The sequence below is a fragment of the Apis florea genome, unplaced genomic scaffold (assembly GCF_048593485.1).
Source record: "Apis florea isolate Af1SG1 unplaced genomic scaffold, ASM4859348v1 contig_2350_pilon, whole genome shotgun sequence".
NCBI lineage: Eukaryota > Metazoa > Arthropoda > Insecta > Hymenoptera > Apidae > Apis > Apis florea.
In genome coordinates this window covers 6,493,709-6,505,937 of record NW_028256565.1, presented here as the reverse complement: position 1 = coordinate 6,505,937, position 12,229 = coordinate 6,493,709, and the positions used below count along the sequence as shown (strand labels likewise).

The 12,229-nt window shown below is 29.6% G+C and overlaps 1 protein-coding gene and 1 long non-coding RNA gene across 5 annotated transcripts in view; one reads left to right on the top strand and one right to left on the bottom strand.

Annotated features, from left to right (window-relative positions):
• Positions 1 to 2,425: 2,425 nt before the first annotated feature.
• Positions 2,426 to 4,323, top strand: LOC147658154 (uncharacterized). Its single transcript, XR_015291160.1, has 2 exons — positions 2,426 to 3,098; positions 3,413 to 4,323. It is a non-coding gene; the product is annotated as an uncharacterized LOC147658154 (long non-coding RNA).
• A 2,364-nt stretch (positions 4,324 to 6,687) lies between these two features.
• The window catches only part of Myo81F (unconventional myosin 81F), a 36,805-nt gene continuing 31,263 nt past the window's right edge, over positions 6,688 to 12,229 (bottom strand). For all 4 annotated transcript variants that reach the window (XM_086904895.1, XM_086904897.1, XM_086904898.1 and 1 more), the window contains 7 exons: positions 11,036 to 12,071; positions 10,374 to 10,963; positions 10,073 to 10,262; positions 8,543 to 9,989; positions 8,185 to 8,462; positions 7,661 to 8,110; positions 6,688 to 7,539 (listed from right to left, as the gene is read on the bottom strand). In XM_086904895.1, the coding sequence (XP_086761021.1) occupies positions 7,327 to 7,539; positions 7,661 to 8,110; positions 8,185 to 8,462; positions 8,543 to 9,989; positions 10,073 to 10,262; positions 10,374 to 10,963; positions 11,036 to 12,071 (4,204 nt within the window). In that variant the 3' untranslated portion in view covers positions 6,688 to 7,326. The remainder of the gene's footprint in view (positions 7,540 to 7,660; positions 8,111 to 8,184; positions 8,463 to 8,542; positions 9,990 to 10,072; positions 10,263 to 10,373; positions 10,964 to 11,035; positions 12,072 to 12,229) is intronic.

The window sequence follows — 12,229 nt, the reverse complement described above, 5'->3', positions numbered from 1 at the left end:
TCTCGCACAAAAAATTATATATCAGTTATTATCTGTAAATTTTTCTTGTTAGAGTCTATAGAATCCAGAACATACAAATATTGCAAATCTTAAGGTTACGTTTTACAGTAATGTTATTAAGAATAGAAAGTCTAATTAAAACGTTGCAATTGACACTTTCTGAAATAACAACATGTTATTCTTGTTACAATCGATATTATAAACATTCAACCATTCTACATTTATCACGATGAAAAGATATATTGATTTTTACGATAAAGGAAATATTATTTTTTAGAAATCGTTTAAAATTTTAATTATCAATATCGATGCTTCAAATGCCAAAAATTGTTATGTTATTGTATGATTAGAAATAATTTGATGAATCTAATCAATATATGCGAATATGAAAAAATAAGTTATAGTTCGAAACGATAATGACTCATCAAGGATCGAAGTTCTACATGTCCAGTCGTAGTTTCTTTCTAATGAAATTTATGATGCGTTGTTGATCATGCTAATTCTATATCCGACTTAAGCCTATTTCCATGTTGAAAATACACCAATGATTGTTGCCGAGCTGAGAAGTCTGAAGTCTAATTTATAAATGTGATAGAGAAACGTACGAGTAGGGAATTCATTAAATAGGTTTTGAAAACAATTATACATAATTCAATTATTGATTAAGTATTTATTCAGAATTATATGTTATCTTTGTAAAATTGAAATTGTATATAATTTGTAAGCCTTTTTATTAATTATTTTTGATAAATAATTTTTTATGTTAAGAATTCTTTGTAATTTTATGCAAGTCTATTGTAGTTATGTTTGACAATTGTTTCGTGTTTATATTTTTATTAATATATTTGTTAAATTGTTTGTTACTCATTTGTGCGAACAATAGAGAAGAATCAAATGGCGGAGAAACTGCTTGGCAAGTTAGATATACACATCCGGTTGTTCAAAAGATTGTAAAAAAAGAATTTCCCTGCTCGTACGCCGAAAGAGTTATATTAGCGAACGTTATAAATGAATATTATTTATTTCTCGATTATATTTATATATATCGTTAATAGTAGTGAGTTTTAATAGTGATTTACGGAAGTGTTATTATCTGGTGCTGAATATTAATATATATATTTGTCGATGTTTTGATAGTTTGAATCGAGATATTGTTAAGAAATTAGAAATCGAAATAGAAGAAAATAGAAATTTATATTAATTAAAAAATAGTTAAATAGAAAATAATTTTACTTAACTTGGTAATATATCGATTTCAATGTAAGCTACTTGTTACTTGTTGCTTGGGGAGTGGTGATTTCATGTGCAAAAATTACTACTGCCGATTAGCGTAATCAAGTTAGCTTGATTTCGATCGTATTACTGTAGTAATTATTTAATTTATAATCGATTGTCTTATCGATATCATCATTAATATTATTATATATATATAATCATTAAATTTATTCCTATAAAAAAAGATAGTATACTCGTTAGTATAAAAATTTTCTTGTATATCGATATTAATTTCTTCGATCAATTCTCAATTCGATCTAGAAATTCATCGAGCGTTATACTCCGTAGTTATAATTCATTATGTACGTATTATAAATTTAAACGATTGTGAATGTATTTTACTTACGTTTGCACGAGTGCTACTTCCCTCGATTTTTTGATTTTTATTTTGTTATCGAAGCATTCCTAGATGAATCTCGCAAATACTTTTTTTGTAGAGAACACATTTACTGACCGGCATTTAAATAATTGTGTATTCCGATATATTAAAATATTTCAACGGGATACTGAGGGGTGTTAAAATAGATATACCTATAAATAATATTACACACACAAGATGCATGTAAAGAACTGAATCACGCAATCATGTGTGTGTTATTAAAATTAATTAAGTTGTTAATTTCGTGCAAATGAAATCGGAAATACATTACCAGTCCCGTTGACAAAGATCTACTCGTCCTCAAAAATGAGAACGTATAACGAGAGCAATGTTGTATGAAAAACGCTTTCAGTGTTTTGTGACAAACAGTGAGTCCTATACGAGGCTATATAGTATAATAAGCAAAAACCCTTTGCACTCGATGTTTCTTTCAATGTATGTTACGTAATTAAATCGAATTATTGAAATATAAAAAATAATTTTGAAACGATCGATCGAATGTTTATTTTTTAATGATTTTAAATCGTTAAAGTAATAAGTAGTTAAAGTAATGAATAGAAAAAATAAATTATAGATTACGATATAATCTGTTCAGTAATAATTATTTGATTTTTTTTACGAATTTTTATATATTAATAAAAAACCTGTCAATAATGAACAATTTTAACGGTATGTACGTTCGATATTGCTCGAACAATGCGATTATCTCAAGGTCGATACCAACCTGCTACTGTTCCAGCAAAATCGATTATCGCAAATTTGCGACTACTCGAAGCACTGACTTTCGATTCTTGGCAATGATTGGAAATATTTTGTCCTCGATCAATATTTCTAAAAATACTGATCTAAGATTAGGTTTGTTATAAGAGTGACATAGAATTATCAAAATTATATTCATTTATTATTGCTTAATATTTTTTTTAATAAATTATACTTGACTATAATAACGAGTAATAAGTGTGATCAATTTATTAATCGATAAATCTTTTTGTAATATTCTCCTAACCTACATAATCGATATTTCAAGATCAATTAATCAATCGAAATTTTATTACGTAACATATTAGAAAAATTTTTTGTGATCGAGTACAAAGGATTAAAAACTATGTAAAAAAAAAAAAAAAAAAATATTTATTTTTCTTTTTCATTATAAAGTAATTTTAATTACTGCAGCACCTGTTTGATATTGTGAGCACATAATGAAATGTATCGGAATAATTTATGTGAAATATATTTTAAATTCATTGTTAAGCTATGTAAGAAAGAATTTTTGTTTTGACACGAAGAAAGTATTTTTAAAATACAATTGGAAGAATTAGGGAAACGAATGCGATTAAAAAATTTCGTATAACACTGTTGTGTGCACGTGTTGAATATTAGTTTGAAAGAGTGAATGAACGATTTATGAAACAAAAGTGACAAAAAATGGAAAAATAAGAATTATGTAAGTCCTGTTGATCATCATATCTGTGTATTTTTTAATGTTAGCATTGAAACGCCTATATTCCTATGGAATCGATGATTCATACTATAATTTTAATGACAAAAATGGATTAAAATAAAACGTTAAAAAATTAAAAAAAAAATTATTCGTTTAGAGACTTTCATTTAATTAGAAAATTGAAATCAAATTATATATAATAATTTCATTTTTGTCATTAATTTAGTCTATAAAATGAACATTGCATTTTACTTATATTGGAAAAATTTATTTCTGAAAATGTATTTTCACTCATTTATCTAGCATTTTTGTTACAGGTGCCAAAGAAACATTATAAAAAAAGTAGAACTACATAATAATAAAAAAATGATAATAAAATATAATCTTACATGCTATAACATTGACTTTGTCTTAGCCAAAATGGATCCATATTGATATCAATTTTTTTGTAAAAAACGAAATAATTGTACCGATAATTTTAATGTTATTATTCATCGAACGAGTCTTTGATTTATGTAAAACTATTTTCATATAATATTCATTATACAAAATTTTGAGGGAAAAAAACGCACAGATTTTTTATATGCATTATAAATTCTTAAAATTTCATTTTTGATCTATTGGTGAAGATAAAGATCATGTGAAGCGCAAAAATTCTATAACTTCAGGCCACTTTCACACGTATTTCTAAAAATATATGTTTAAATAATAAAATTTGTTGACTTTCAATTTTCGTTAAATTTTATGTAAATTGATTTATTAAAAAGAATTAATATACTTCGATAAGTATCGCGATGTGTTTTATAAATTTAAAAAAAAACGTGGGAAAGAAACCTAAAGAATGCATTTTTAATAAACATAAATTGAATGACCGAAAATAACGCGTACAAATATGAGAACGCTATCAAATGATTTATGTTTAATTATATCACTTTTCCAGTTTTCTAATTTTTATTTTATTTATTTTTAAAAACAATTTATTTTATATATAAAAAAACATTTTGTGTATGTACGATTGCTTGTGTATTTGCTTCGTTACCATAATTAGAAATCAAAAATATCGCAATTGATTGAATGCAAATATATGTATATCTAATGTGTTAAAATATTAACAAACAATCTAATCGCAAATACATGGGCAATTGTGTGAACCGAAACGAGTACTGTTACTTGTCTGATTATTGTATACAAAATAATGAATAAAAAATGTATATATAAACATAAAAAATTATAGTTTTAATCAAGTTATACCTATTAATAAAATATATTAAAACGTTTAAAATTTATTAGATTCAATTTTCAATCAATGTAATTTATATTTTCAATGCCAATTAAATTTATATAAATGTTATATGATCATATTTATTTTATTTAATATTTGACTTTTGATAAGTTCATAACAATTACGTATTAAATGTATTTATGTAGTGTGTATCAAATAACAATTATATTGAATAAATAAATTCTTGTTACTTGCAATATTAAAGCTTCGCTTTTTTATTTTTTCCTTATACATAGCTCGAGTATATTAATAATCTATATATATATATATATATATTTATATATTTATATTTATGTTCATATTTATATTTATATAATATTATGTATATTCTCATCACTCATACACACACATGTAGGCGTGTAACTCTTCCCATCTTTCTTTTTGTACGTGTATTTTCGAGTTTACAACAGTCTGTTGTGTCGTGTGTGTAATTGAGTGTAATTCACAGTGTGCGTATCATCTATGCGTGTCTATATTTATATATACGTATATACAGTGTCGGTCATTTTTAAATATTTCAATATAACATCATCAACCAATAATTTATTTTATTTAAGCTACACATACAAGGGATCGCGTATTTCTCTCCCCTTTTCTTTTTTTCTCTTAAATATCATGCATGCATCGCAAAATCATCTTTTCTTATGTTCACGCAAAACATGTTCTGCTCTCTCTTTCTCTCACATACACGCACACGTGCTCACCTTTTTCTATTCTTTTTCTTCTTTTTTTTTTTTTGTGTTTTTTAATTAGTTAACTCGAAATCTCACTCATTAAACAGCTCTCGAAGACTAAGGACACCCAAAGCGGATCACAGTCTGTCTCTGCATTCGTAGAATCTTAGCCAAACTCCCGGAAAGGAAATTGGAATAAATACAGATCATAGAGGATACATTAACATTTCGTTTCGTCGCAACGAATTCTCGAATCCTCACGATTTATATAATCGATCCTTAAATACGCATTTCATAATATTTTTGAAATGTTTTACGAGATATAAAATTCAGTTGCAGTATAATTGTATTTTACCGCCAATTTTTAGATAATTTATCGTAAGTAATCATATAATTTTTTTTTTTTTGCATAAGTATATGATATTAAACAATTTTTTTTGTAATATTGTTGCATAAATAAGGATCAGAAAATGGTTCGAGTTTTCGGGACGAAATCTTGGTCCGAATAAACTCAGAATTTTTTTTTTTTATGAACTCCAGTGTTCGAGAAAATATTCTTAGAGAAAATTTCTTGTATTAACCTTATATTAACCCTTTCCTGACTGCGCTTCTAAAAAGTGTTCCTTTTCTATAATATTTTTTAATATTGAACTTCGTAAATTTTACATTATTGAAGAATTTCATTAAAAATTGTAATATTAGCAAAAAAAACTAATGATATTTCTACATTAAGTAAATAGTGTAAAGATTTAAAAGAGCTTCGATTTTTTTATGAATTTCATGCTATATTATGAAAGATTATATCTGAAAGGGTTAAATTACAATTAATATCAGATAATATCATTACGTATATAAGTAAGCTTTAAATCTAATTTATATGGAAATGTAATCACTGAACACTGGAGAATTTTAATTGGAACCTAATGTTATTGTTTTTAAGTTTAAACATTTTTTTTTTTTTTTTGTTTGTTTGATATTTACACATCAAAATATCGAGCGATTTTAGATTAAAGAAAAAAAGTTTTTTGGACGCAATTTCGTGGCAATTTTCGATCAATGCGATCGTGTCGGAATTTTCATTAAATTTTCACATAAACGATAGTTTTTAATTAGTTAATTAAACTACTTATTTTCATTCACATAATTATAAATTTTACGAGAAAAAGGATGATAGCACGAAAAGATTGTCTATTAAAAAAAGCTTAGATTATCATTCAACTTTCATTTTCAAATATATTCGATAAAATACGAGTTTAAGAAATTTGCTTTTGCTATCTTTTTCCAAGATGTTATTTATATATTTTTATATTATAATTTTTACTATACGTTGAGTAAAATTTTACGTGAAATATTGTGTCTAAATATAATCGTATATATAATCGTATTATAAATTTTGCGTAAGGTTAACACTTGAAATTTTGAAACGCCGACTGTAATATGGCAGAATCAAAGATTCTGTAAATTGTACATAATTGTATCGTTGAATAGAGTGATCAGTAAAAAAGATAAAATTGAAAATTAATGAATTGGTCATTTTTGATATCACTTAAATAAAATGATATCAAAAATTTTATGATCACCCCTCATCGAACGATACAAAAAATGATATGCCAAAAGTATGATATTATATATTGGATTAATGTTTAACGATTGATTTAATAATTGTCCTTTGTGATTGTATATCCAGCAAAAAACTTTATAAAAAACATTGACAATCGCTCGTAAAAAAGACAACGACAATGGCGGATAAAATAGAAATAGAAATGAGCTGTCTCCGACAGCTTTTTATAATAGTTTTTAAAATCGTAAAATGGCAGTTATTTGTCAATCCATTTGCTAATCTATTATTTTAATGGCAGTAGCTATTTTTCTTTCGACGTCTCTTGAGCTCTAAGCTAATTGAATAAATACTGGAAGAAAGAAGTATTTCTAGGCTAGTACTCGTCTCATTGCGATGAGATCTGATCGCCTGATAGGCCTTGCCGACAAAAATTAATTACAGAGATACTTTCTCGCTGCAACCTGATACTGAAATTATTCTATACTTAATTGTTATATTTATAAAAAAATTTAAAACACAAATATATCAAAAGTATATAAAAAAATTTAACAAATAAGTAATTTAAAATTAATTAAAATTATGATTATCATTAAATTAAATACATGTTAGATGTAATGTTATAAATATAATATAAAAAAAAAATTTATCTTACAAGGTAACGAATAAAGTATGAGGTTGAGGAGAAGTATTGCATCTAATAAGTTATCTAATCTTTTAACTAGCTTGTGATTGTATCACTGGAGCACCTCTGTGTAGTACCGAAGCAGGTCGAGATTTACGACTACCGGTAGCAGCCGGAATATTTGTCGGTGGTTGAATCGGTTGCTGAGTAATTTGTTGAGCTATCGCCGATTCTCTTTTTGGTATTTCCGGTGGTGATTGAAGGACATCCATATATTCGCGAATTAGATTCGCAATTTGATGTGCCTACAAGTAAATGATAGTAAAAATGCAAATAACAAATGTGTAATTGAAATATTATATAAAATAATATAAAAATTATAGTAAATTATAGTAAATTCTGAAAAAAAAAAAAAAAAAGAATCACCTGAGATGTCGTAAGAATAACTTTGCTTTGCTTCTTATCAGTACCAGTGATAATCATCAAACAACTAACAGCTGGACTATAACTTAGAATACTGCTATATTCATAGGTACAGAGAGTGTTCCTGGAACGATGTTCCAGAAGATGAAGACCTTGTTGATCAACGGCCAACCACAAAACACGTGGCCAATTTGAAGTAAACGATTGCATGACATCGAATATCGTGGCTCTGTGAAGTGGCCACGACTGAATTAAATTTAAGAAAGCTTTCTTCGCTTCAGGTGGTGTCATTCCTCGTAATGATTGATGATGTTGAAGTACACCTTCTATGCACAAAATTGGAACCAGTCTTGGAGGCAGGCAGTGACTTGATATAGTACGATAATCGTAATCAGACACAGCATTTTCACAATCACCAAGTTCTAATTGCGCTTGTAACGCTGTTAACATCATCTGAAAAAGAAATTATAGATTTAACCATGTATCGTATTCGATGTTAACAAGTATTTAAAAAAAAAAGAATTTACAGCTTCTTTTTCAGTGATAGGGAATCGATCAGCACGTAAATCATGCAGTACTTGATGATAAAGCAATTCTTTCTCCACCGGATCATCAAGGTTCATATACTGATCAAGGAACAAATGTTTTTTAAATAAGAAGAAATGATGTGCATGTTTTCTCTGAGTTTGATTTTGTTGTGCATTCGCCGTTCTGTAACGTTCCCATTTTGACATTACATCAGCAATTTTTTCTTCCGGTATCAGGGCTCGTTCAGTTGGACCTAAGACTTCATAAATGGCATACCCTATAAATCGCAATTTAATCATAAATATTTATAATTTTGCGAATAAATGTGGAACATAATATTAATTTAACTTCAATTACCCATGGCAGTCTCTTCTAAACCAATTTTAGTTTTAATAATCTCCATCACGTCTCTAGCAGTAGCTGATGGATGAAATTCAACAGCATGATACTGCCCGTCCATAAAATGGAATCTTGCGTAAATGGGTCTGCGATTAATCGTGCACATTATCTCTTCCCTACTTGGGGGCCATTGTCTTCTTCTTGTGCCTTGCGTTCTGTAAAGGCACTTTTCAGCAAATCGGGCGTATTTCCCCTCTTCGGTAACATAATCACTAGCACATCGTTTCAAATGTGCTATTAGATATTTTCGAACGACTTTCTGTGGAGGTAAGATAACTGAGCAGGCCAAAGAAAGTAACGCCCAATGCCTGAGATTGACGCGACTATTAGGATCAGGATGATCCGTAGTTTGTTTAATCAACTGAAGATACAATTCACCTAACAGATTTTCTTTTCTTATACAACGTTCCATTACGGTTTGTATTAAATTCACGTGTTCATCTTCTACTCTACGAACAGTGTCTCCATTTTGCCCTAGCCCAGCATAAGTCAAAATTAATTGGAATACACTGAGACCCATCTGTTCATCAGGGTCTGGCAGTTTCGAAAGACTTTGAGGTATAGCTTGTCTACTAAATGCCCAGTAAGCATAAGGAAATCCTTTATAAGTTTCACCATGGTCAGTTGCACTACCATGTTCTTGTCTAAGTTTTTCTATTCGGTGTTTAGACAATCTTCGCAAAGTGTTTCTCAGAAATCCCCCACCAGAATCTTGAGGTTTTCTTAGTATCTCTGCGTCTACTAAAGTTCGCCGACAATTAACTAAATTATGATAAAGTCTAATACGATCCTCGTTAGTAATACATTTGAGTTTCTTAGTAGGAACCTCATTTTCCGTGATCCAACCTGCAAGTGCAGGACAATAACTAACGATCAAACTACCTATCTCATTTTTCTGCGGTGTTTCAAAAACAAAACACTTATGCGAACTATCGGGATTGTGTCGAAGAAGAGACAATGTTATGAAAGAATCGCTCGGATCTAACATGATGCTTTCTACGTCCTGATAACGATATTCCGATAAAACGAATTTGTCATCCGGTTTAATCAACATCAATCCGTCACAGTTGATACCTAAGATTAATTGATTGCCATAAGACCAATAACCTCGATAAGTAACGTTGAACATAGTCGTGCCGTAAAGAGGATATTGCATTACACAAGATAAATATAACACTTTGGCCGCCAATTCTTTGCGACCGGCACCATACTGTCTGTGTGCCTGCGCTATTATTGGCACCCAAACATCATCGCCACGGGCTCGACTGATTCGATAAGGCAAAAAACTATCAACTTCGCTATAGTAATCTAATCGATCGTTATCTTTTGGATCGCCCAAAGCGACTTGCGCTTGTAAGCCTGCCAATTGGAGCGCAACCTTTTCAGATACTGGAAAGTCGTCACACTGGAAAATTAAAAATAAAAAAGAGAGAGGATTAATTTTGTACGAACAAATCGAGAATATTTCAATCTTTTTCTTTGATTTACCTTCACAACGTTATATACAGCTTGGGCGTACAACATGTTAACCTCGACAGGATCTTGAGATATTTCTCGGGTATTTCGGAAAAGTCTTCGTTTAAAAACGAATCGATTATCACCACTTCCTAAAGTAGCATTATTTCCACGACGAAGCGTTGAAAAGGTTGATTGTGCTGTGTTTAGTTTGCATTGTTTCCTGAGAAAATAAAATTTATATCAATTAAAATTTATCAATAATCAATAAAAATTTATTAATAATAATAATAAAACTTACATTAAATTTATTAATAATAATAATAAAACTTACATTTCCCAAGCGGCTATAACGTCGTATAAATAATCATGTGCTCGTACATGTTCCTCCCCATCTGGTCTACTTTGATAAATTGCCCAACCTTCTAGAGATCTAAGACCTAATTTTTCACCTAATTTGGCAACAGCATCGGCAGCAGTATCTGTTGGATGCACATCAATTGCTTTGGTTCTTCCATCCAAAAAGAAGAATCGGCAAACTATAGTGCCTAATCGTCTCATAGCTGCAATCTCTACAGTCGATGGTGGATGTTGTCTACAGGAAACTTTCATGTTTTTACAATTATCCACACACCATTGAACATACTGTCGAAGTTTGCCTTCAAGAGCCAAATTCTTTCGTAAGAAAGATACAAAGTATTTATACAATAGTTTACTAGGTTGAAAAGCAACAATAGCTAAACAGAGCAATAACCATACTCGTTCAGCCCATTCTGGGTTGGGATTATTGGTTGCTTGTCTCATACATTGAACGAAAATTTCATCTCTTAATTCTTCACGTTCAATACCGTAACCAATTATACTTTGAATAGTTGCAATTTCTTGGTCTAGTTTCATTTCTCCTCTTATATACTTACAAAGGTCCTAAGATTTAAAAAAGAATATTAATTTCAAAATTCGTTAATAATGAAACAATATATATAAATAATTACTTACCCTAAAGACTGAACAAGCTACATTAACATTATCAGGATCATACATATGAATATGAGAATTTGGTATAGTAGAACCTTTATAATAAGTAACCATTTCATACTTGGGAATATATTCTACACTCTTGCCACGTGATTTTCTAGTAAGTGTAGCCATTATCGTACCTTCAGGAGATCGCTCGTGACTATTGAAATAATTTTGTGCAAACTCTACAATATCATGATAAGTAACTTCGTTATCAGATTCTTTTTTGTCTTCTAATTCTTGAAGTTTACGTTCTACTCTACACTTGCGTCTCTGTTCTCTTTCTACAGGTGGTTGTTGAGATTGTTGTGATTGTTGTTGTTGTTGATCATGACCATTCTGTTGTTGTTGAGGTATTGGTTCGTGATGATTATGATGTAAATGATGACTGTTCGAATTTCTAGATCCTGGTCTAGATGGAGGACTACCAGCAATTGATTCTTTCATGATCTTGTTATTTGGTACTGGCGGAGGTGAACCACACGATTCACCATTGACCAATGGTCCAGAATTTCCATTAATTAAAATTGGACTACTAGGACTATTTTCTTCGCGTGGTAACACAGACTCATAAATTGGCTCTCCATTATCAGTAGAAGAATCACCATTTATTGTTAATGTAGTAGGAGGTGGTGGAGGTGGAGGAGGTTCAGTAGGTTCTGGAAGACTCGGCTGACCAAGTTTGCCAGTATTTGTACAAGGTATTCTTTGAGATTGTTGTTGCAATGGCGAGGTAACTTCTTGTCCATTTGGAGTATTTGCTTTAGATTCTGCTTTCGAATTCATCTCCAATTCTTGTTGGATTACAGTTTCTAATTCCACATCAAGATCTTCTACCAATTCGTCCATTTGTTCGCCAATTTCTTCGATGATCTGATTACCTTTTGATGATTGTACATCAGACAAGAATGAAAATAGATTGTCTAAGTCTACAGATTGTAAATCTGATGCAGCCATTTTAGAATTCATTTGCTCCGCCATTTGCGATAATGCAGCAATTTCTTCTTGTGCTTTTCTGTAAAATAGAATGTTTTATGAATATACTGAAATTTTATTTAATAATAAAATACTTTAGTTTCTAAGCGCACAAATTAGTCAGGTGTGTGTATTTGGTAATAACGCACTAAACGCTGCATGTTAAAAGCATTATTTTTAATGAATTCATCATGCTGC